The sequence below is a fragment of the Kalmanozyma brasiliensis genome, assembly GCF_000497045.1.
Source record: "Kalmanozyma brasiliensis GHG001 unplaced genomic scaffold PSEUBRA_SCAF1, whole genome shotgun sequence".
In the NCBI taxonomy this organism is placed as follows: Eukaryota; Fungi; Basidiomycota; class Ustilaginomycetes; order Ustilaginales; genus Kalmanozyma; species Kalmanozyma brasiliensis.
The window spans coordinates 1661350-1682074 of record NW_015961948.1 but is presented as its reverse complement, the minus strand read 5'-3'; the positions used below and the strand labels follow the sequence as shown (position 1 = coordinate 1682074).

Below are 20725 nucleotides of genomic sequence, written 5' to 3'. Positions count from 1 at the left end.
GTCGAATCTAATTTGTACACTTTCTAACCATTATACGCAAAGAGTGATGTTCTTTTCTACAGGAGCGTGGAGGCTGTCCGATGCAAAAGCGGAAACGAAGCATTAAGGAGTAGGCTAGCCGGAGCAGACGGGCAGAGTGGTGTTGTTCTCCCTGGTAAACGCCAGAATATGATCGTTGATCACCCTGTGGGTGAAGCCCACCTCGCAGTAAACAAAGTAGTAGATCCATTTTCGGCGGAACACATCGACTTCCTTCTGCTTCTGCGCCTCGGGGAGACGGCTGATCTCGTCGTGATCCCGGAGCAGGGCGGGGCGGATGACGTCGTCAAATTGGGCCTCGAAGCGGTTCTTCCACTCTCGGAGGGTGCGTGCGTAGTGCGGACCGATGGAGACGAGCGTGTCGAGGATGAGGTTGCCGTTGCTTCCGTCGGTCGCGCCGTTGACCAAAGAGGTGACGCTGGGAAGAACGCCACCTGGGAAGATCCACTTGCGGATGAAGTCGACGCCCTTGTAGTATGCCTCTGCGCGAGATTCGGGCATGGTGATGCATTGGAAAACCGCAACTCCCCCATTGCGCTTCAGCACGCGATCGACACACCCAAAGTACGTGGGCAGGAACTCGATCCCAACCGCTTCGAGCATCTCGATCGAGCAGACGCGGTCGAAGCTGTCGTTCCAGCTGCTGGGGAAATCGCGGTAGTCCATCAGGTGGACGCGGATCTTGCCCTCCATCCCCGCCGCGGCGATGCGCTGTTCCGCCAGCGCCTTCTGTTCGACCGAGAGGGTGACACTGTCGACCGTGCAACCGGTAGTTCGCACCGCTTCCATCGCAAACGATCCCCAGCCGGTGCCGATCTCGAGCACGCGATCGCCCCGACGGATGTTGGCGCGCTTGATGATGAGACGCAGCTTGGTCTTCTGCGCCTCCTCCAGCTCGTCGTACTCTTTGCCCGGGATGGCCTCAATCTCTGACGGCGGCGTCGGCAGATCGCCCGTGAAACGCAGTGGTTCAAACACTCCTTCCGCCTCCTTGCTGTGTCCGTTGGTAGCCGTCCCCCGCTCTCCGCGAACCGTCTTGTTCAACCCTTCCAGCAGCAACCCGTTCGTATCCGCATCCAACGTGTCGAACACCGCACACGAATACGTCATGTCGGCACTCAAAAACGCCTGATACATGGCATTGGAAATGTCGTAGTGGGCGCCGATGTTGCGGAGACTGCCGACCTTTGTGTTTGCATAGCGTTTGTTGAGCATCCCTTGGGTGGCGCTGACGAGCTTGCTTGCGACACTGACGGATTCCAGGTTGGACAGCGAGGAACGGTTGAGGATGAACAGATCGAATACCGCAGCGAGGTCGGGTGTCGAGACGTCACCGATCATGTAGGCTTCGGCGAAACCTAGGTCGGCCCCGAAGAACATGCGCGTCCAGAAGGCGTCGGATTTGACTTCCAAAACGGCATGGGGGATGGATGAAGACGTCGGGGTGGTGGACGAAGCGGAGTGCTGCTTGCTCTTGACCAGTGTGGGATCGCCAAAGCGTTGCGTGGTGCCATCGAGATGACGGATCTCGAGCGAGCCGACGGTGAGCTTGGAGAAGAGCGAGAGAATGGTGCTGCGCGCCAGGGCCGCGGTGGGCCTGGCAAGGGGGGCGAGCAGCATCGACGGGACAGGGATCGAGGGGAATAATCCGGTCATCGTGGCGGATTCCGTCTAGGGTAAGGGAGACTTCGGTATGTCTATGGTATATCGAGCGTGTCTTGGATGGAAACCTTCGTGTATCGAGCACGTCTGACGCGAAACGATTGCTGACTGGGGGCTCGGATCGTGGATGGAAGGAGAGAGGGGGCCACGTTGAGGCGGCTTGCAATCCTAAAATGGAGCGAGATGAATCGAGGACAAGGTTCTATAGGAGGATGGAGGATGATGATGAAGCAGGGAGGATAGGATGGATGGGAGGTTGCCAAATGGAACGGATACGCGGCCAGAAGCAAGATTAGGTGAGGGTGTCCACTGTTGCGGAACGGGGCACAAGTAGGGACCGCAAATGCCGCGGATCAAGGCATTCTGACAGACACGGACATATCTCAGCTGACGGAATCGCAGACACTCGCACGGACGTGGAAGGACCCAGAGCCCCAAGCGAGCGACAGACTGAGATGCCCAGCTCCGATAGCCGAAGCAGACCAAGCGAGGAGGAGGATGCAAAGCGAGCGGCAACTGAAAGTGTCGAACGGAGCGAGGCGGAGAGGAGGGTGAAGGAAGATCAGGCGATTTCCCACGTTCCGAAAAGGGTCGAGGAATGCAAGGATCCGCGGACTGCTTGTTGGACAGGCCGCGCCATTCATAGTCACCTTCTGGATGATTCTACCGGGTATCGTGGCAGAGAGATCTGCCTGTGTGAGGTCCAGACGCCAAAGTGGGGCTTTGAACGTAGAGGACGGACGTGGGATCGGGAAGGAGAGCAAGCAGAGAGAGAGAGAGAGAGACAAAGTGCCTTGCTCAAAGAATGAGATGGCTTGCTGCACCCTGCATAAATGAGACGCTGTCGCGGCCGCTCTGACTTGGTCCATGTTGTTTCTTCGATAGACCACAAAGCTTTCATTCTTTGTCCGTGCCTAGCATTGCCCTTAGAATCTCAAATGAGCACATACCATGGGAGCAAAATGAAGCGCAGACCGATGACGATGCTCATGCTTTGTGTACCAGGTGGGATAAGGTTGGGTGACAGCCGAAGGTCGAAGTGTGACTGACGGGATGCATGCTTACCTTTGCAGCCTGGGCGGACTTGCCGCGATCGCCGGGCGCGTCGCATCTGCATCCAGCTGCAGTGGCGCGGTCTAACAAAAACAAACGATCTTGCAGTAGCAATGTTACATCCTTCCTGCATAGTCCCTTGGGAAAGAAAAGGTGTATCGGCGATCTATAATTTCATCTGCCGATGTCACATGGCCTGGTGTATTTTTAGCCCGAACCGACAGGCACAGCTTGTGGAAAGCGGAGTGCGCGAGCGGCACCTCGTGCGAATGCGCACGTTCCAATTGCGCCCAACCTCTGCTGTTCCTGCTGACGAATGGAGTGCATCTCCCTCTTCGGGTTCTAGAACGCACGCACACTTGCGAATGGGACGCGCATACTTAAGCTTCAAGGAACCATCACCATTGTCTCGAGCTGCGACGGGGGTCCTGAGGGGAGACTGAGCAAGCGACCGCGAATCAAACGTGTCGGCGCAAGGGTGACGATGGGGTGGTACAGCGATCAAAATGGCCAACGATGCACGCCGGCTGCCGTCGGCATCCCCCTGCCTGCTGCTGCTGACGATGCTGCCGGTCAATGAGTCGTCGGTGTCGCTGTGAGCATACGATGCCGAAAGCTTAGTGCGAAACGCGGCGGAGTGTTGGTTAATTAATGCACCGCCCGGCCAACTTTGAGGCATTTCAAAAAAGAGCCAAAATTTCATCATTGTTCGGCGCTGTTTGGATTCATGCAAGTCGAGCAATAGCGCATCGGCAGTGTCTGATGGACGGCAGTCGCTGTACAGTACAAAGTGTTGTTGTTTCCATGCACACGGTCATAGTCTCGGCCAAGATTCTTGCGTCGTGCCGAACCCAAAGAAGGCGTGTGTGTCTCTTTTCCTTCTCCGCTGTCTCGATGAAGTCACACGTTGTCCAACGTTGAAGCCTGCACTCCCTTTCAAGCGAACCAAGTGAGCAAGGGTACACCGGCGTAATGGCGTCAGACGCAGAATAGGACGCACAACCGACAGCAGCGCCTCATGCCTGTCAGCTTGAAGCCTGCACTTGAGACTCCCTTCGCTTGATGTGTCCTGCGAACAGACCCTTGAACGCTGTCTGCTCACCACCACCGCCACCATCTGCGTCCCTGTCTGTCCTACCATCACCATCCTGGAGCATACAAAGCCCTGCCTCTCTCCAAAGCAATGCTCTCCGCCGCTCTATAGACGCACAGCTAGCACGGACGCCCGCAGCGGTCTCCACACGCAATGCAGCTCTGCCCTCGCGCTGCAGCGCAGGCGCTTCACTCGCCCCCGGAGCTCCATCAGCGCGAGTACAAGGACAATGTAGCCTACTTCGATCAAGACGACGACGTCCCCCAGTATGCGCTACATTCCTCCAAACGATTCGGACCCGACCAAGAGCCACTGTTGGAGTCACAGCTGCCGTCCACCGAAGGCGCCCAGGCATCCCCCAGCCAGTCCCCCGCAGCCTCCTGCTTTCCTCGCTTCTTGGCAAGGCTCGTCAGCACGACCTTGCCTCGCTCTCGATCGGCGGGTCATACGAACAGCGCATCCACTCGACCACGCAGGGCCTGGCTGCCCGTTCTGCTCATTGCCAATCTCGCCATCACTGTGACCGCATTCATCGCCGCCTGCGTCCACTACAACACTTTCTCAGCCCTGTTCCTCTACCTCGCGCTGCTCATCGTAGCTTTCCCCATTCTCTCGCTCTCGCTGCTTGCATCCAACCGTGATTCGGACAACTACGTCCTTCGGCTCCCCGACTTCTCCCCTTCTCTTGGTCCACACCGCGATCAGTCGCAATCATCGTCCTCGAGCGGCCTCTTCAGCCGATCAGCCAGTCCTCCGCTGCCAACCGCAGCCAACGTTGCCTCAACAAGACGGCTCAGATCGTGCCGCCTTGGTCACCTCCAGTCCTTCGCTCGAGCTGCACAGTACGTCATGGCTGTCCTCTGGTTCCTCGCCATCGTAGAATGGGTTTTCTTCCAACCTCTTCGTCCTCAGACCAATGCACCAACCGGAGATGAGATGATGTCATGGATCAATGCATCGCCTACGGCCGGTTCCGCACCCGCACAACCGATAAGAGTCTTCATTGTTTCCAATCTGTACAACAGCGAGGAGATCTTGCCAACGTACACCTCGTCGCTCAAGAGCCTTATCAACGAGCTCGGTGCCGACAATGTCTTCGTGTCCATCTACGAGTCGCACTCGACCGACAACACCAAGCCCATGCTTGTTGAGCTCGATCGGGATCTTGCGCACATGAACGTCAGCCGTCGCGTCCTCACCGACGACAAGGCGATTCGTAAGGGCAAGCACTCGCTGGTGTCAGATCGTGTCGACTTCCTCGCCAATGTCCGCAACACGGCAATGCAGCCTCTCGCCGATACCACTGAGAAGTACACCCACGTGCTCTGGATTAACGACGTCGTCTTCACGCCCCAAGATGCACTCAACCTCCTGCGTACCAACAATGCGCGGTACGACCAGGCGTGTGCAATGGACTTTATCGGCAACGGCTTCTACGACACCTGGGTCACGCGAGACGCCGAGGGAGACACGCTCAAGCGACAGTGGCCCTACTTCAAGCGAGTCGAAGACGTACAGGCGATGCGAGAGGGGCGGCCCTTCGAGGTCAATTCGTGCTGGAACGGCATCAGCGCCTTTGACGCAAAGTGGTTCTACCCTGCCAACTCCTCCTCCCTCCCACCAGCCGGCGAGGGCGCAGACGAGGACGGACCGGTCATACTTCCGCTCCAGTTCCGAGCCTCCTCCACGTGCCTCTCATCCGAGTGTCAGTTGATCTCCTACGATATCCACCGCGCAGTCTACCCGGCACGCCCCACCATCCTCATCAACCCAGCCGTCAAGGTGGCCTACAACACCAAGCACTATTTCATGTACAACAAGCTCATCCCTTCGCCGATACTGCGACCCTGGAGGATCATCTGGCGCGACTGGTTCGCGTACAGACTCTTTGGCTGGGTCACAGAGGGTATGCGGTGGGCTAACGAGTGCAAGGCCAAGCAACACTACTGGGCTGCGCCCACACCTCTGACTGCCGCTGCTGCATAGATGCATTTTCATTCATTGCTAATGGACAATCACTCTCATTTTTGTTCTGAGGCATAGTCACTGGGAAAGGAAGCTGTCTCGGCGAGCCTGCTTGTGTCGAGCGGTCAGCTCGGGGTGATCATGTCCGCTCATCACGTTCCTATTTTGCGAGGTCAAGTCGGGACGTCAGATGTTGGATGCGCGGATGGTATTTCAAATTGGATCTGCCGTTCAACACGCAGACTCCATGCGCGCACCATATGCAGCCCCAGCAAGGACACAGAGCTTTAGCTGAATGGTTCATACCAGACAAACGCCTCGGAGCGACGCCTTCGGTGCCTGGTCAAAACGTGCCCTCGCCTAACTCGGTGTGCATTTATGGCGGGACCAGCTCTAATTGCCGCCTTCTGCCGTGACTGAATTTTTTGACAGCTGAAAAAGGGTCCGTCCGAAGATCTTCTGCCGGCGGCTCTTTGGCGGGCTGGGTGGCATTGCAAGATTTGAGTTCGGCTAGGGTGTATATGCACCGGATGGAACGTGGGTGGCGGACTTCATTCCGCACTGAGTGACGGCAGCGGTGCGGTTTGTGGACTGACTTGCCGTCGGCTCGGGATTGCCAGCCGCTGATCGAGAAGAGTATGAACGGCGGTGGCTTGGAGAGGCTGAGAAGTCAACTCGAGTCTCCAGTCGAGATGGTATGGATCTATAAAGGGCCAGCAACGCATGAATGTACATTCTGACCTGCCGCTCACACATCATACTTCCGTCTTTCAAAGATGTTGACCAACTTCAGGACTCTCTACGCAGCGCTCGCGCTCGCGTTCGCGCTGGGTGGCACCGTCCAGGCGCTCGCGCCTGGCTTCAAGCCCTCCTTGCCCTTCTCGCTCCCACCGATTCCATCGAACCTCCCTTCGTCGCCTACCGGCAGCACTCCTGCCTTTCCCGGTGGCCTACCGGTGCTGCCTTCTCCAGCACAATGGGCCGACGCTCGTTTGAACGACTATCGCCCGTCCAAGGCGCGTCTTGCCTACCGCGGCGACCAGGGGATGGCGGTCTCGTGGTCGACACCCAAGCAGCTGCCTCTCCCTGCGGTGCTCTTTGGTAAGACGCCTTCTCTCCTCGATCGCATCGCCACGAGCACCACTTCGATCACCTACAATACCTCGACGTACTACTCGAACCACGTGATTCTCGACGGTCTCGAGCCGAACAGCAAGTACTACTACCTCCCCATCCTCGGTGATCCCGTCAAAGATGTGCGTTCGTTCACCACGGCCTACACACCCGGTGACACCACACCGTACACCATTGCCGTCGTCGCCGATCTAGGGACGATGGGATCGCTCGGTCTGTCGGATCACGTCCCCCCCGGCGCCGCCAACCCGCTCACCACCGGCGAGATCACCACCATCCAGCGCCTTACCATGACCCAAACCACCTACGACCACATCATGCACGTTGGCGACATCGCCTACGCTGACTACTGGCTCAAAGAAGTGGTTCTTGGCTACATCAACGGGTCCATCGCCGCAGGTCCGCAGCTGTACGAGCAGATCAACGAGGAGTTCTACGACGAGATGGAACCTCTCACCTCCTCCCTCCCCTATCATGTTCTGCCCGGAAATCACGATAGCAACTGCGACAATTCCGGGTACAAGAACTATACCGAGTCCATCTGCCCTCCCGCCCTGACCCACTTTACAGGGTACAACCAGCACTGGAACATGCCGAGCGATCTCAGTGGGGGGTTCAAGAACATGTTTCACAGCTACGATGTGGGGATGGTGCACTATGTGGTGTATGATACGGAGACGGATCTGGGTGGTGGTCTTGTTGGGCCTGAGGATGCTGGTGGGTCGAGTGGTGCCAATGATGGTCCTTTGACGAGTGGCTCTGCGCAGATGGATTTCTTGCGAAAAGACCTGGCCAGTGTGGATCGAACAAAGACGCCTTGGGTCATCGCCGCCGGTCACCGACCATGGTACATGGCAGCAAAGAGCTCCAGCTTGTGCACCGTGTGCCAGACGGCCTTCGAGCAACTGTTCAACGATCACGGTGTGGATCTCGTGCTCAACGGTCACCAGCACAATATGCAGCGTCAAACACCCCTCCTCCCCGGTGGGGTCATCGATCCGAATGGTCTGAACAACCCCAAGGGACCAATGTATATCTTGACGGGCGCCGCCGGCCACTTTGATGGTCTTGACGCTGCCAAGACGCCCTTCCCGGCCTACACCCAGTTCGTCAACGATACCCTCTATGGGTTTAGCAGGCTCACCTTCCACAACCGCACACACCTGACGCACGAATTTGTAAGCTCAAAGACGGGTAGCGTGCTGGACAGCGCTACGCTGTACAAGCAGCACTAGGCTGCCCTTTTCTCCCGAAGCAAGAGGCTCAAATTGCAATGCGACTTTGTTTCTTCAGAGTTGCGTTTGATTGTGTGAGTGGGTCGAAGGGATGTGCGAGAGCCGAGGCGGCGGGCGTGTGGCTCGTGTGAGCACCCGTCTGTTCGAGCTGCCTCGCGACCCGACTCGATTCGCGTATGGCAGCTGGCGGCGGAAATGCTGAACAAAGCGCACGTGTGCAAGCGGGCAAGTACTAAGATGCTCGTCGGCGTACAGGCAACGTCGTCTTGCCGACGCGCAAGCTCGCTCACGAAGCCCACATTTCACCGCCTCGGGTCACAAGCTGAGCAGTCCTAGGTGAGCAAGGAAGACGAGCAGGAACGAACCACGCAGCGTGCGCTCGAGTTCCACAGACCGCCAGACGATCCGTAACAAGACGACACGAACATCACAGACACGCTATCGTAGAATGCAAAAATGACTGGAATTGAGAAACGACGAACAAACGCTTACGACGAAGCCATGATGGGGCGGTCGGCGGCCTTGGGTGCACCCACAGCCATGTCCTTCTTGATCTGCGAGATGGCCTTGCCGGGGTTGAGGTTCTTGGGGCAGGTCCTGGAGCAGTTCATGATGGTGTGGCAGCGGTAGAGCGAAAAGGTGTTTTCGAGCTTCTGTCTCCGCTCCTCGCCAAAGTCGTCACGGGAGTCGGCCATCCAGCGGTAAGCCTGCATGAGGACGGCAGGTCCGAGGTATTCGTCCTGGTTCCACCAGTAGGAAGGGCAGGAGGTGGAGCAGCAAGCACAGAGAATGCACTCGTAGAGACCGTCGAGACGACGACGCTCCTCGGGCGACTGCAGGTGCTCGCCCTCAGCAGGGGTGTTGTTCGACTTGAGGAAGGGCTCGATCGAGCGGTACTGCTTGTAGAACTGCGTCAGATCCGGAACGAGGTCCTTGACGACGTACATGTGCGGCAAGGGGTAGATCTTGGTGTCGTTGGCCTTGTCGATCCTGCAAAGGCAGGCGAGGGTGTTGACACCGTCGATGTTCATGGCGCACGAACCGCAGATGCCCTCACGGCACGAGCGACGGAAGGTGAGCGAAGGGTCGATCTCATTCTTGATCTTGATGAGCGCGTCGAGCACCATGGGGCCCGTCTGGTTGAGGTCGAGGGTGTACGACTGCAGGCGGGGCTTCTCAGAGGGCTTGTCAGGGTTCCAGCGGTAGATCTTGAACTGCTTCAAGTGCTGGGGCTTGCCCGAGCTGGAGGGGGCATCGCTGGTGGGCGTGGCGAGACGCGCAGCGGCGGTTGTGGTGAAGGCGGCCGCGCGCGAGGTGCTGGCGATGGAGGGTCGGAGGGCGGCGCGAAGGCCGCTGCTGACGGTGAACAGTGACATGGCGTGTATGTGTTGTCGGTGTAGGGTAGGATGATGGTGGTGAGCGAGAAGCGTCGTGATGGCGTCGAGAGCAACTCACTGCACTGGCGGCTGGCTGACTGACTTGCGCGCACAACCTTCGCCCCCCGCACACCCGGAGGATTTGCTAGGAGAGTGCGACGAGGGCAAGAGACTGACGAGCAGTGCCCAAATTTAGACTGCTTCTCACACGGCGCTGTGCTGTACTGATTTTGGTGTGGCTCTGATTAGCAAAACACGTTGGCGGCTTGTAGCGGCTTTTCTGGTGTCTGACTGAAATTGGCTTTGAAATCGACTCGACTCTGATTGGATCCGTCAAGCCGAGTCGAGCGCAATTGCCAGGCTGCAAGCGCCTTTTGGAGTCTGAAAACAGATGAAAGCGAGCGAGGCAGCAGAGCGCTTCCTTGCCACCCTCTTCACCGAGGCGAAATTATTCTTCCACCTGCCTCTGCTGGGCTGACATAATTCCCCTCAAGCGTGTTGCCCTCGTCGCATTTCCCCGCCGTTTCCTGCCGAAGCTTGAATTTCAGGGAACTGTTAGACCTTGCAGAAAGAAAGTCTCCGCGATGACCCGACTCTTGAGCTGTGTTTGTGCTATACAAACGATCCAACATCTCGAGGCGGAAAATCGGGACCCGCTCCACACGTCCTGTTTGACATCTTTGCAATGTTTGTGCTCAGCTTCAACTAACATCTCTATCACGACGACGCAATGGCGGACTCGGGGGCTGAGGCAAGCCGCCCCAGAGACGACCGCAAGGGCCGAGAAGCGGAAGGTCAATCGCCGAGACACGAGTCCAGCTCAAGGCATGCAAGCCGACACGAGAGGGAACATCGTCGCGAGGAACCCCGAGAGAGGCGTTCGCGTCCGCATCGAGACAGTCGGGACAAGGACAGACACGAGAGGTCTTTCCATCGCGAGAAAGATGGCAGAAGCAGACATCGGGACGGGGTAGAGGACGAGGGACGGGCAAGCTCAAGCTCCAAAAGACACGGAGATGGCGAGGACAGGGACCGAAAGAGTAGTAGGAGCCGTCGCGACGATGACGACCGCTACCGCTCTTCAAGAGGGAGCTCGAGACGTGAACAAGAACACCATCGCTCGGGTCTACAGCACTCTTCATCAAGTCGCCGACATCGAGACTCGGTCGATCCTTCTTCTCGCGACCGAAAGGACGCTGTCCGCAAGCGCTCTCGGTCGCGCTCGCCGAACAATCATGCATCAACCTCCAGCAGCCGCCCCCCAGCACCTCGATCTCCGCCACCCCAAGCATACATAGATGGACCGATAGAAGAGGACATCGACGAAGACGCACCCAACTTCGCTCCTTCAGGCTTGCTCGCCGCCGAGTCCAACACGGTCAATGGCGTGGCGCTCAAGTACCACGAGCCGCCCGAAGCGCGCAAGCCCAAATCCACCTGGCGCATGTACTGCTTCAAAGACGGCAAGGAGCAAGAAGTCCTCCACCTCGGCGCACAATCCGCCTATCTCCTCGGCCGCGATCGCACAGTCGTCGACATTCCACTCGACCACGAATCGTGCTCCAAACAGCACGCCGTATTGCAGTTCCAACAGACGATCACGACGAATGAGTTTGGAGATAGGAAGAAGCGCATCGGGCCGTTCCTCATCGATCTCGAGTCGAGCAATGGGAGCTACGTCAACGAGAACGAGATCCCGACTTCGAGGTACTATCAGTTGCGCACGGGAGACACGTTGACGTTTGGCGCGAGCACGAGGGAGTATGTACTCTTGGACGAATCTGCAGCTTAAGGGCAGCCACGCACAAAGCCTGGACGGCATGTTTTGATGCTCTGTTGTTACAATGTTGCAATGTTGCAATGCTAGTATCGTTCATTGATGGTCTCACAACTCCTCTACGTAGTTGGAAGGGACGATGGCTGTGCGACCGTCCTTGATCACCTCGCACCAACCGTCTGCATAGCTCATTCCTGTTGCGGTCAGCTCGAGCCGCTCGCCTTCCGACAGCGAGTGTTCGTCCATGCCCTGCGCCGCGTAATCGTAGAGCGCCTTGACGAACAGGCCACAGCCTTGTGTCGCTGGCATAGCTTTTGCGCCGTTGTATCCTGTGTCTTGTGTTGTCGCTGTTGGTGCCGCCGTATGATTGCTGAAGTCGCAATAGGATGTCGGAACGAGACCTTCTCTACCCGCGCCTGCGCGAACCTTGATCCAGCCACTACCGTCGACGTCTTCTTCCAGCATCTCCACCGACTCGCCCTCGACAACGTTCAGCTCGTGGGGACTGGATGCTTCGAAGGCAAATAAGACCCTACCCGTGGGACCTTTGTCGCCGCTGTTCGGGGCCGCCTGACTCGCTGTGCTCCGTGTCTTTCCACTTGCAAAGATACCACTGGAGCGATTCGACCGACTGATACTGCTCGAGGCCCGTGGAGAGCCCGTGCTGGCAGCCACTCCACCCCCCGGCGCAGCCTTGCATTCCGCAGGCACCTTCATCTCGCACTTCTGATGCACCGTGTACCCACACGGCTTGCACACCGACCCCTTGCTGGCCAGTCCCCAGATCTTGTCGCCGCACAAATCGCACTTGGTCGGGATGCCGAACGAAGCGGGCTTGAATCGATGCGGTCTTGCCTGGCTCTGATCGCCGCCGATATTGGCGGTGATGGTCTCTACCTCTGCCTCGAGGTCGTGCAGCTCGATCTCGAAGCCGAACAGCGTGCGGACACTTTCAAAGAGATTGTCTATTACTTCGTCGGGATTACCGAGGTCGGACTGCTTCTCGTAAGCGTCGCGTAGGTTGCGCAGGCCTTCGACTTCCTTGAGCTTGGCCTCTGCGAGGGGCTCGAGCTCAGCGATGCGGGTTCGACAGCGGATCAGCCGGTTCTGGAGGAAGGTAACGGCGGAGGGCTCAGTCGACATCTCGCCTGTATCGAAGAAGCCAGAGCACGGCTCGAAGGTCCAGCCGCCCGGTTCCTGCCACCGCTGCTGATTGTGTTGGGCGAAGAGGTTCTGGTCCTGCACCGGATCGACTTGGGACGCCTTGAATTCGAGATCGCGATGCTTCTTGGCGACGAGCTCGTGATGCGCTGCGAAGACCGACTGTGCTTTTGCCGTAGATGTGGCAAATCGATTGGTCGACAGCGTCCACAACGACTGTAGGCTGTTCTGCACCACAGGCAGGTCGTTGCGATAGAAGCGCTGCTTGGCGCTATTGGAGACAGAGATCTGAATGAGGTAGCTGTTCTTGCCGTTCCACATGTCCATTTCTGCCGACTGGAAGGCTTTCGCTGCACGATCCGCATGCTTATCTCCTGAAGCTGCCTTCTCTCGCTTCTGTCGCTGCGAGTCGAGCTCGTGGCATAGCTCATCGTACTTGGCCTTGGCCTTGTCCTTAGCCGAGTAGGTCGTTTCGCGATCCGAGAGAAGCTTATTGGCGTAGGAAGTGTGCTTCTTCCGCAGATCCTCGCGCGCCTTCGTGCTAACATTCATCTTATTCGAAATGTCATCGAGCGTAGAAGCGAGGCTGCCGTGGTCGGCAGCGGTCGCATCGTGTGTCGAGTAGAGATCTGTGATGTGCGTGCCCAGGGTGGACTGAGCATGCTTCCATTCGATCGTGGGCGTTGGGCCAACGGAGATGTCCTGGTCACGTTTCGCTATCTTGTCACGATACTTGCGCACAAGCGATTGTAGCTTGGCGGCATAGTCCCGTTCGATGGCAGCTCGTTCGGCGAGGAAGGCAGCGACGTCGGTCTCAAGCGAGAGCTGCGCCGAGAGTGCGGCTGCGATGGTCGGCAACTGATCTGGGAGCTCATGACCAAAGTCGATCGCCGTCGCGCTCATGCTGAATCGCCTTGCCTTCCGCTCTTGCAGGTTGTCGTCGACGATATGGGGATGATGGAAGAAGCAAAGGGTCAAAGCGAACAATGCCAAGCCTCGACCATCACCTGTTGAGAGTCACAGGTGGAGGCTGGGCTGTGCTTTTGCATGCGCTCGAGCGACATCACGCAGCTCAGTTCAGGGTCCGAACTTTTTAGGAGCCGTTTCGTGACCTGCATTTCATCACCGCTTTTCAGCAGACTCAGCACGCTTGTGCCTGAAGAATGTCGAGCGATGCATGACCGCTCGTCGCATACACACTCTGCGAAGGCTATCTGGTCCTGACTAGGTATATTGGAGCGATATCGGACAGGAAAGACATTGAGTATCATGAAGCCGTGGAGCAACGACTGATTAGACTGCGTGCGCCGCCTCCTTGTCTTGCATGGTGGCCGAATCGTTGTTGAGCTCGTGCAACCTCGCGTTGCCTCTAGACTCGGAGCGGGCGGCGAAAACACTCTTGACCAGTCGGACGACTTCGACGATCCAAAAGACAGCGTAGAGACCCACTTGGACTCCCACGTCGATCATCTCGTCGCTAAGCAGGTATTCGGTGCCAAGGCGGTCCTCGACGCCGACGAGCTTGCTGAACCCGCCGAGGGAGACCGAGGTGAAGGTGAGCAACATGGACCAGAAGGCGACGATGGTCAAGCTGACTGCGATGGGGCTCGAAGTGCGCAAGTGCATGAGAACGAGCACGATGAGAATGCCAGCGAGGTTGAAGGGCAGAAGACCAACGCCTCGATTGGCCAGCGCTAGCCTTACGATTTGCAGGATGTCTGTGGGTTTATAGCGAACACGTTTGTCGAGTTGAACGTCAGTGAGCTTGCCAGCTTGTCAGTCTGCCGGAAAGGCGGCGGTCACTTACTCATCAGAAGCGCTGCAACGACCAGCAGCATGTAGAGCACGTCGAGGCCGGTGCGCCACTTGGTGTGTCTGCCACTGAACTTGCTCTCGTTGCGGTAGGCAGCGGAGCGATAGTGAATCAGGCCTGAAGTGGTGCTGGAGCTCGATCGCCTGCGCTTTAGCGTCACGGCCAGCAAGGGCAGCAGCACCAACAGCAACACCCATGTTGCCAGCGGTTCGAGCACCACATCGTTGAAGCAGGTGGTGGTCAGACCCTCGGGCTTGGACGAAGCGAATGCGAATTGGTTGTCGTATCGCAGCCCGCAAAGGGTGCGGTGCACTTTGGGTGGGTCGCGGTTGACCATGGCAGAAGGCATGTTTCCCATCGTTGCGAGTTTGCGGGGAGCGAAGGTGGACAAAAGGGCAGTGTCGAACTCGGATGGTGGTGGTCGATCGTGAACAGATAGCTGCCGTTCATCGAGGGCGATACAATCGGCAGGAGGAGCTCGCATGCGTCACTGACCGCCGGCGAGCAACGTCAGCTGCATTGAGCTTGCTAACCACCGCCCTGTGGCCAAACAAGGCTGAGATGTCGGAGCCTCAAACATATGGAAACGGCGTATTGAAGATCTCTGGCTGCCGGTGTTTGGGCTGCTGCCGCTGCAATTTCGGAGCGAGGACCCTCCATCCATCCGTTGATTCGGAAGTGTAAGCTTGTGAAATAGAGTTGAACTTTCGCTGCTAGGCGGCAAGAGCAACACCTCCTGAGGCTCGTGACTGCAGTCTACCGTTGCAAAACATGGGCGCAAGTGGCATGATTTGCGATTCAAAGACAGCAGAGCCAACCTCGCCTCGCCTCGCCTCGCCTAGCCATGCCGCCGCCTGACTCGCTTGCAGGAGGTGGCCGCTCTGACTGCCGCCGGTCTTTGGTTCAAAACAGCAGCGAGAGGTTTTTGGTATTGCAACAAAAACAAAGGGGCTCTAACAATTCTCCGAGAATTGAAGTGGAGTCGACTGCCCTTCGGATGTCGGTTGTCAGCGTGGCGAGAAGAACCGACAAAGACATGCTGCCGACTGTGTTGTTCTCTCACCACCTTCTCCTAGCTCAGCTCTCCGCCTGGCGTCATCCTCCAGAATGCTCGGCACGCTTTCCAGAACGGCTCGTGCCGACCTCAAGTCGAGCCAACTCACCCTCGAGCACTTTCTCATGCGCTCGCGCACGCTCTCGCTCTATCGCAAGTATCTCAGGGCGACAAGAGACATTCCCAACCCACTCGCACGCTGGGAGACGATCCAGTTCTTTCGCGATGACGTACATCGATTCCGCCACGAGACCGACCTCGAAAGGATAAGGGACCTTCTCATGCAGGGTCACCGCTTCCTCAAGCAGATGCAGGGCCAGATGACGTTGGCGGGCGCGGCCTCAGACGGCAACGACAACAAGCTTCGAGGCACACGGCAGTTGTAAACTAGCGAATCAGGATCGACATATATACGGCATCATAGTATTGCTATGGATCTAAGTGGGAACGGTGCGCGACGTCTATCGTCTGTCTATCGAGGACGCTGATCAAGCCTCTTCGACCTCCTTCTTGACTTCCTTAGTCGGTCCCTTCAAAGCCGCGGCCTGGTCGGCGTGCTGCTTGGCGACAGTTTTAAGATTCAGCCATTCGATCAGCAGGAACGGAAGGATCGTAGCGACGGTCAGAGCAAGGGCAAGGTACCAGACGTGACGCAACGCAACGTTGAAGGCATTGATCACCTCGTCCAGCACCTCGGCCCCCAAACCATCGACTGCGTGTCGCAGCTCCGAAGCACCGGCCAGAGCAAGCTGCGCGCCACGGCCGTGGAGCTGCGGGATCTGCTCGAGCCCTTTGACGAGCCGACTCGACAGCAGATTCTCCCCCGCTGCGACAAAGATAGCGCTGCCCATCTCGCGCGCAAACATCAAAGCGGCAATGCCCAACGCTGCCTCGAGCGGTGGCAGCGCCGCCTGTACAGCGAGCGAGGAGCTGGTCATGCCGAAGCCCATGCCAATGCCGTACAGCACCTGGTATCCCACCCACTTGGCTTCGGATGTCGACGCTGAAAAAGTGGTGATCAGTCCTGCACCCACCGCACCGACGACGGGTGGGATCAGCATCTGCGGAGCATAGTGGCCCGTCTTCTTGGCGATCACGCCGCCAACGATGCTCGACACCACAAAAGGCGTGATGGATGCCAGAGTGCGATAGCTGCTCTCGATCGGGGTCGTTCCCCGCACTACTTGAAACCAGAGCGGCAGGTAGTAGAAGATGATGGTCATCGACGCGGCGAAGAACCACATGTACCAGAACGCACCCAGCACCGATCGCTGGGTGAACACCTTGGGCGGCAGCAAAGCACGATCCTGCATGTACATCTGCCATGCCACAAAGGCGAGCAAAGTGATGCCGAACACCACAAACAGCGCAATGACGCGCGGCTCTCCCCACGAAGTCGATGTCGAGCTGGACGAAGCCGCGCCGCCGAACTGCAACGCCAGGATCAAGCTGACGACGCTGCCGAGCACCAGAACGGCACCGATGGGGTCGAGCTGGCGGATCTGTTGCTTGAACGGCAGCATCGTCTTGTGTTTGTCCGCCGTCTTCTTGCCATCGAGGAAGAAGATGACCGGTACGACTGCGACGACGGCAAAGGGCAGATTGATGTAGAAACACCAACGCCACGAGACGTTCTGCGTGAAAGCACCGCCAAGCAACGGTCCCATGGCGGACGCAACACCAAAGATGGCGCCGACGCTAGCCATCGCGTTTGCGCGCTTGTCGAGCGGGACGATGGCCATGATGATGGAGATGAGGCCGTTGGTGATGCCTGCGCCTCCGGCACCCGCGATGGCCCGGCCAACGATAAAGGCGTTCGAGTTGGGCGCAGCACCGCAGACGGCCGAGCCGATCTCGAAGATGAGGACGGCGGTAAGGAAGACAGGCTTGACCGGGTTGCAGCGATAGATGCGTCCCCACACGAGCTGCAGAGCCGCGGTGGTCATCATGTAGGCCGAACCGTACCAGCCAATGTCACCCAGAGACTGGAACTCGCTCGAGATCGAGGGCAATGCTACGCCGATGATGGTCTTGTCAAGCGCCACCAAGAACATCTGCATGATGGACATGGTGAGGATCAGCGCGGTCCTGAATTTGGACAGGCCCTCTTCCTCGCCTTTGGGTTCGGCAGCAGGAGCGACCATGGGCTCCTTGGTAGTCTCGTGGCTCGAAGTCAAAGAAATCCGGCCAACGGGAGTCGTCTGTTGAGTTGCGTCGGTCATGGCGGATGCGGCACTTAGCGAGTCGACGATGCTTTGAGGAGGGGAACAGAGGAGGTGTAGCGCCTGTGTATGAGATCGCAAGGTGGGTAGGCGGATGTTGATGTCTCAATCTGGCAATCTGGACGACGAGATGTGCTCATCTTATACCTTTGGAGTCCCTCATACAAAGTCGTGGAGGCGTCAGCGAGACTCAGCAGCGCGGACGATAGTTGTAGCCGTCATACGAAGGAGTCACATCAACACCAACGGAACGCAGCATTCGAATTGATCTTGATCGGACTGTCGGACGTGTTGATCTCGCGTCCGGGACGGGTTCGGACGCTTCTAGCATCCGCTGTCAGGCTCGTGACAGCGCTCAAATTTGTGCTCCGTCGGAAACCACTTTCGCACTAAATTTGTGTCCGTGGAGCAAGTGTCGATCGGGGGCCGATCTCGGATCTCACCGTCGAAGTGTCCGCCCGCGCTCGCAGACAGCTGCTTGGTTATGCCCTTGCCTTCTGCAGCCGTTCGGTAAGCTCCTATGGTGACGGCGACAGTAGACCTCGGCTACGAATCCCAAATCGGAAGCGTGATATGCCTGTCTTAGCTGCGCGCCCCCCCTACCATGTGAACACAGACGAAAGAAACGCGCCGAGGCCACGCCAAGAAATTCCCTTTTTGAGGCTAAATTTCGTGCGAACGCTTTGGGTTAGGCTTCAGGCTGAAAGCATGGACGCCCTGCATTCGCAGATGGATCTGAAGTGTCGCGGGTACCCAAGGTTGAGCTATATATTGAGCTTCACTTGCTATCCGCTAACATTGGTGAGTGCTTGTGTAGGTGCTGGGCCACGCCGATCAAGGAGGGTCTGAGCTGCTGGCGTCGCGAAGGGAAAATCATGCCGAACACACGCGAGCGCAAAGGCCAGCCAGCCAGGCCGAAGGGCTCAGTCAAAAAATCCAATTGCAGCTCCGCGTGGAAACTTGAGTGAGCAGGAAAGGGTTTGGCGGGTCCGGCTTGGCTCTCTCCACACTTGGGCGTACGTTGTGCAATCGCTGCCATCATCTCCCCTCTCGTCCTCACCCTCTCGCTCCCACCAATCTTACTCAGCACCTCCGACACGTCAACTGGCTTGTTGCGTGGCTCTCCATCGCGACGGTCCCGGCTCTGCTTGCCAACTGAGCCCTCTTAGATCCCATCGGTCAGCTTCCGACGCTCCTTTACAAGCTCCTACGCAATCGGCTCTGTCCGATCGCTCTTGCTCCCCGCTGACTATCGCAGCACCCCAGCACCGGCGACGAACTCGATTCTCTGCGCAGGAAGTGCAGAAGCAGACCCAATCCTTGCTTCTCATCGGACGACTTCCGACCCTCGATCGTGCCTACACACTCATGTCTGCGTTGCTGACAACGCGCCCTTAGGCTTGGACTCAAGAAGACACTCAAATCAGCTCAGGCCAATCGCGTCCGCCGCATAGATTCGAGCAGTATCACAGTGGCACTCTCTCTGTCGAACAGGACGGAGCGTTTCACAATGTGGCAGCGGTACTCGACTTTGATAGCGTTGCTGGCTTGCCTCGCTCTGTCCACCTCGACGGCTGCCTTTCCAATCACCGTCTCTGTCTCGCAGCAGTGCGCGCCGCTCAACGTCACCTGGAAAGCCGAACCGCAAGCTTTCCCATACACGGTCTGGATCGCAGCCAATCACGGCTTTGTGCAAACCTACCGCATCAACAGCGACTATCAACCTGGCTCGGATCACATCACTTTCCAATATGTCGTTCCTCCCCCCACCGGCGGCTTCACCTCGTATACTGTCACCGTTGCAGACTCGCTGGGCGATGGCAACACCACTCAGGCTCTCGGTATCAACACTCCCTCCGGCTCCACATCCAACTGCCCTGCCTACACCGGCAGCGCCGCCTTTACCTACGCAGCAGATTCCTCCAACGGCACCAGCATGATCCAATGCGGTCAGGTCAGGTTCTACAATGTCGGCGATCGAGGCACCCGACCCTTCACCATCAGCTTCATCCCTCTAGGAGGCACGCCCGTCTCAGTCCAGGTCCCCGATAGTGCGACGCTCAACATCTCCAACTTCATCTACACCACCCTCGTTCCTTTCGCGCAGGGCACACAATTTCAGACGGTTCTCGGCGATGCATCAGGTCCGGGCAGTGGCGGTGCCAGCCAAATCTTTACCGTCGGACCCTCGACCTTTAGCCCGGCGTGTCTAGCCGGAAACTACCAATTGCCCAACAAGATCACCACCGCCCTGCCCATTGCCAATAATGTCGCCACCTACAACAATTTGCCAGGCGCCATCTCGACATCGCAAAGCAGTTCTGGTTCCAAATCGACCGGTGCCATTGCAGGAGGCGCCATTGGTGGAGCGATCGCGCTCGGAGTCGCCATCGGGTGCTTGATAGCCTTCCTGTTGTATCGAAGGAGGCAAAGGGCCAAACGCGATCTGGCACGGCGCGAGGAGGTGCGCTTTGTCGATCTTGATGGCGACGATGACGACAACGAATGGGCCAATCTCCGACCCAGCCGCCCACTCCGACCCTTCCGCAGCAGTCCAGCAGAAGACAATACGTCCTCTGGCCATGCGCAGTCCTACAGCGTCTCGCCTTTCGTGTACGATCCACGGCACCACGCCCTATCCTCGGAGGGCGGAGACGGCCAGAGCCTCGAGATGACCTCGCCTGTATCGGCCAATGCGAGCTACGGCGACCTGCTCACCGCCGCCGGTCTCAACAGCTCACCCGGCGTGTCGCCGAGCGACGACTACCCGCCTCGCCCGAGCAACACCTCGGCGCACTCAAACCCATTCTCCTCCCGCAATGCCATCGCAGACTACACATCCGACTCACACACAGGCGCATCTCTCCACACCGCCTCGCGCTCCCCATCCAAAGCTCAACAGGCAGCCGCTCAGCAGAGGCGCGACAACAGGGCACCGAGACGGGTCGTCCAGCACACCGACGGCGGCGCTCTGCCCCAGCCCGAGAGCGATGAGGAGGAGGAGGAGGTCGTCGACGAGCTGCCGCCAGAGTACGGCGGGTGGCTGCAGAGCGGCGCCGGCAGGCAGGCCCCACCAGCACCGGCTCCGGGACGAGGGCAGGTCGGAGGCGCTTTTTAGGTGCGGACGTTAGAGGCACCGTG

General features: G+C 58.1%; 10 protein-coding genes across 10 annotated transcripts; 5 read left to right on the top strand and 5 right to left on the bottom strand.

Annotated features, from left to right (window-relative positions):
- Positions 1–114: 114 nt before the first annotated feature.
- Positions 115–1695, bottom strand: PSEUBRA_000637 (Mycolic acid cyclopropane synthase; the record flags this gene model as incomplete). Its single annotated transcript, XM_016436200.1, has 1 exon — positions 115–1695. The coding sequence occupies one exon, from the start codon at positions 1693–1695 to the stop codon at positions 115–117; it is 1581 nt and encodes a 526-aa protein (XP_016295210.1).
- A 2305-nt stretch (positions 1696–4000) lies between these two features.
- PSEUBRA_000636 (Mannosyltransferase 1, CMT1) lies at positions 4001–5833 on the top strand (the record flags this gene model as incomplete). Its single annotated transcript, XM_059464432.1, has 1 exon — positions 4001–5833. One exon carries the CDS (start codon positions 4001–4003, stop codon positions 5831–5833), a length of 1833 nt encoding a protein of 610 aa, XP_059321010.1.
- A 755-nt stretch (positions 5834–6588) lies between these two features.
- On the top strand, positions 6589–8181 carry PSEUBRA_000635 (Iron/zinc purple acid phosphatase-like C-terminal domain protein; the record flags this gene model as incomplete). The annotated part of the gene is made up of 1 exon (XM_016436223.1): positions 6589–8181. The coding sequence occupies one exon, from the start codon at positions 6589–6591 to the stop codon at positions 8179–8181; it is 1593 nt and encodes a 530-aa protein (XP_016295208.1).
- Positions 8182–8669: 488 nt separating this feature from the next.
- PSEUBRA_000634 (Succinate dehydogenase/fumarate reductase N-terminal) lies at positions 8670–9557 on the bottom strand (the record flags this gene model as incomplete). Its single annotated transcript, XM_016436207.1, has 1 exon — positions 8670–9557. One exon carries the CDS (start codon positions 9555–9557, stop codon positions 8670–8672), a length of 888 nt encoding a protein of 295 aa, XP_016295207.1.
- A 730-nt stretch (positions 9558–10287) lies between these two features.
- On the top strand, positions 10288–11349 carry PSEUBRA_000633 (Forkhead-associated (FHA) domain protein; the record flags this gene model as incomplete). The annotated part of the gene is made up of 1 exon (XM_059464431.1): positions 10288–11349. One exon carries the CDS (start codon positions 10288–10290, stop codon positions 11347–11349), a length of 1062 nt encoding a protein of 353 aa, XP_059321009.1.
- A 93-nt stretch (positions 11350–11442) lies between these two features.
- PSEUBRA_000632 (Src homology-3 domain protein) lies at positions 11443–13398 on the bottom strand (the record flags this gene model as incomplete). Its single annotated transcript, XM_016436208.1, has 1 exon — positions 11443–13398. One exon carries the CDS (start codon positions 13396–13398, stop codon positions 11443–11445), a length of 1956 nt encoding a protein of 651 aa, XP_016295205.1.
- Positions 13399–13788: 390 nt separating this feature from the next.
- On the bottom strand, positions 13789–14666 carry PSEUBRA_000631 (uncharacterized protein; the record flags this gene model as incomplete). Its single annotated transcript, XM_016436201.1, has 2 exons — positions 13789–14213; positions 14303–14666. The coding sequence occupies 2 exons, from the start codon at positions 14664–14666 to the stop codon at positions 13789–13791; spliced, it is 789 nt and encodes a 262-aa protein (XP_016295204.1).
- Positions 14667–15415: 749 nt separating this feature from the next.
- On the top strand, positions 15416–15748 carry PSEUBRA_000630 (Complex 1 LYR protein; the record flags this gene model as incomplete). The annotated part of the gene is made up of 1 exon (XM_016436230.1): positions 15416–15748. The coding sequence occupies one exon, from the start codon at positions 15416–15418 to the stop codon at positions 15746–15748; it is 333 nt and encodes a 110-aa protein (XP_016295203.1).
- Positions 15749–15850: 102 nt separating this feature from the next.
- On the bottom strand, positions 15851–17584 carry PSEUBRA_000629 (uncharacterized protein; the record flags this gene model as incomplete). Its single annotated transcript, XM_016436203.2, has 1 exon — positions 15851–17584. One exon carries the CDS (start codon positions 17582–17584, stop codon positions 15851–15853), a length of 1734 nt encoding a protein of 577 aa, XP_016295202.2.
- Positions 17585–19094: 1510 nt separating this feature from the next.
- Positions 19095–20702, top strand: PSEUBRA_000628 (uncharacterized protein; the record flags this gene model as incomplete). Its single annotated transcript, XM_016436221.1, has 1 exon — positions 19095–20702. One exon carries the CDS (start codon positions 19095–19097, stop codon positions 20700–20702), a length of 1608 nt encoding a protein of 535 aa, XP_016295201.1.
- Between the last annotated feature and the right edge of the window lie 23 nt (positions 20703–20725).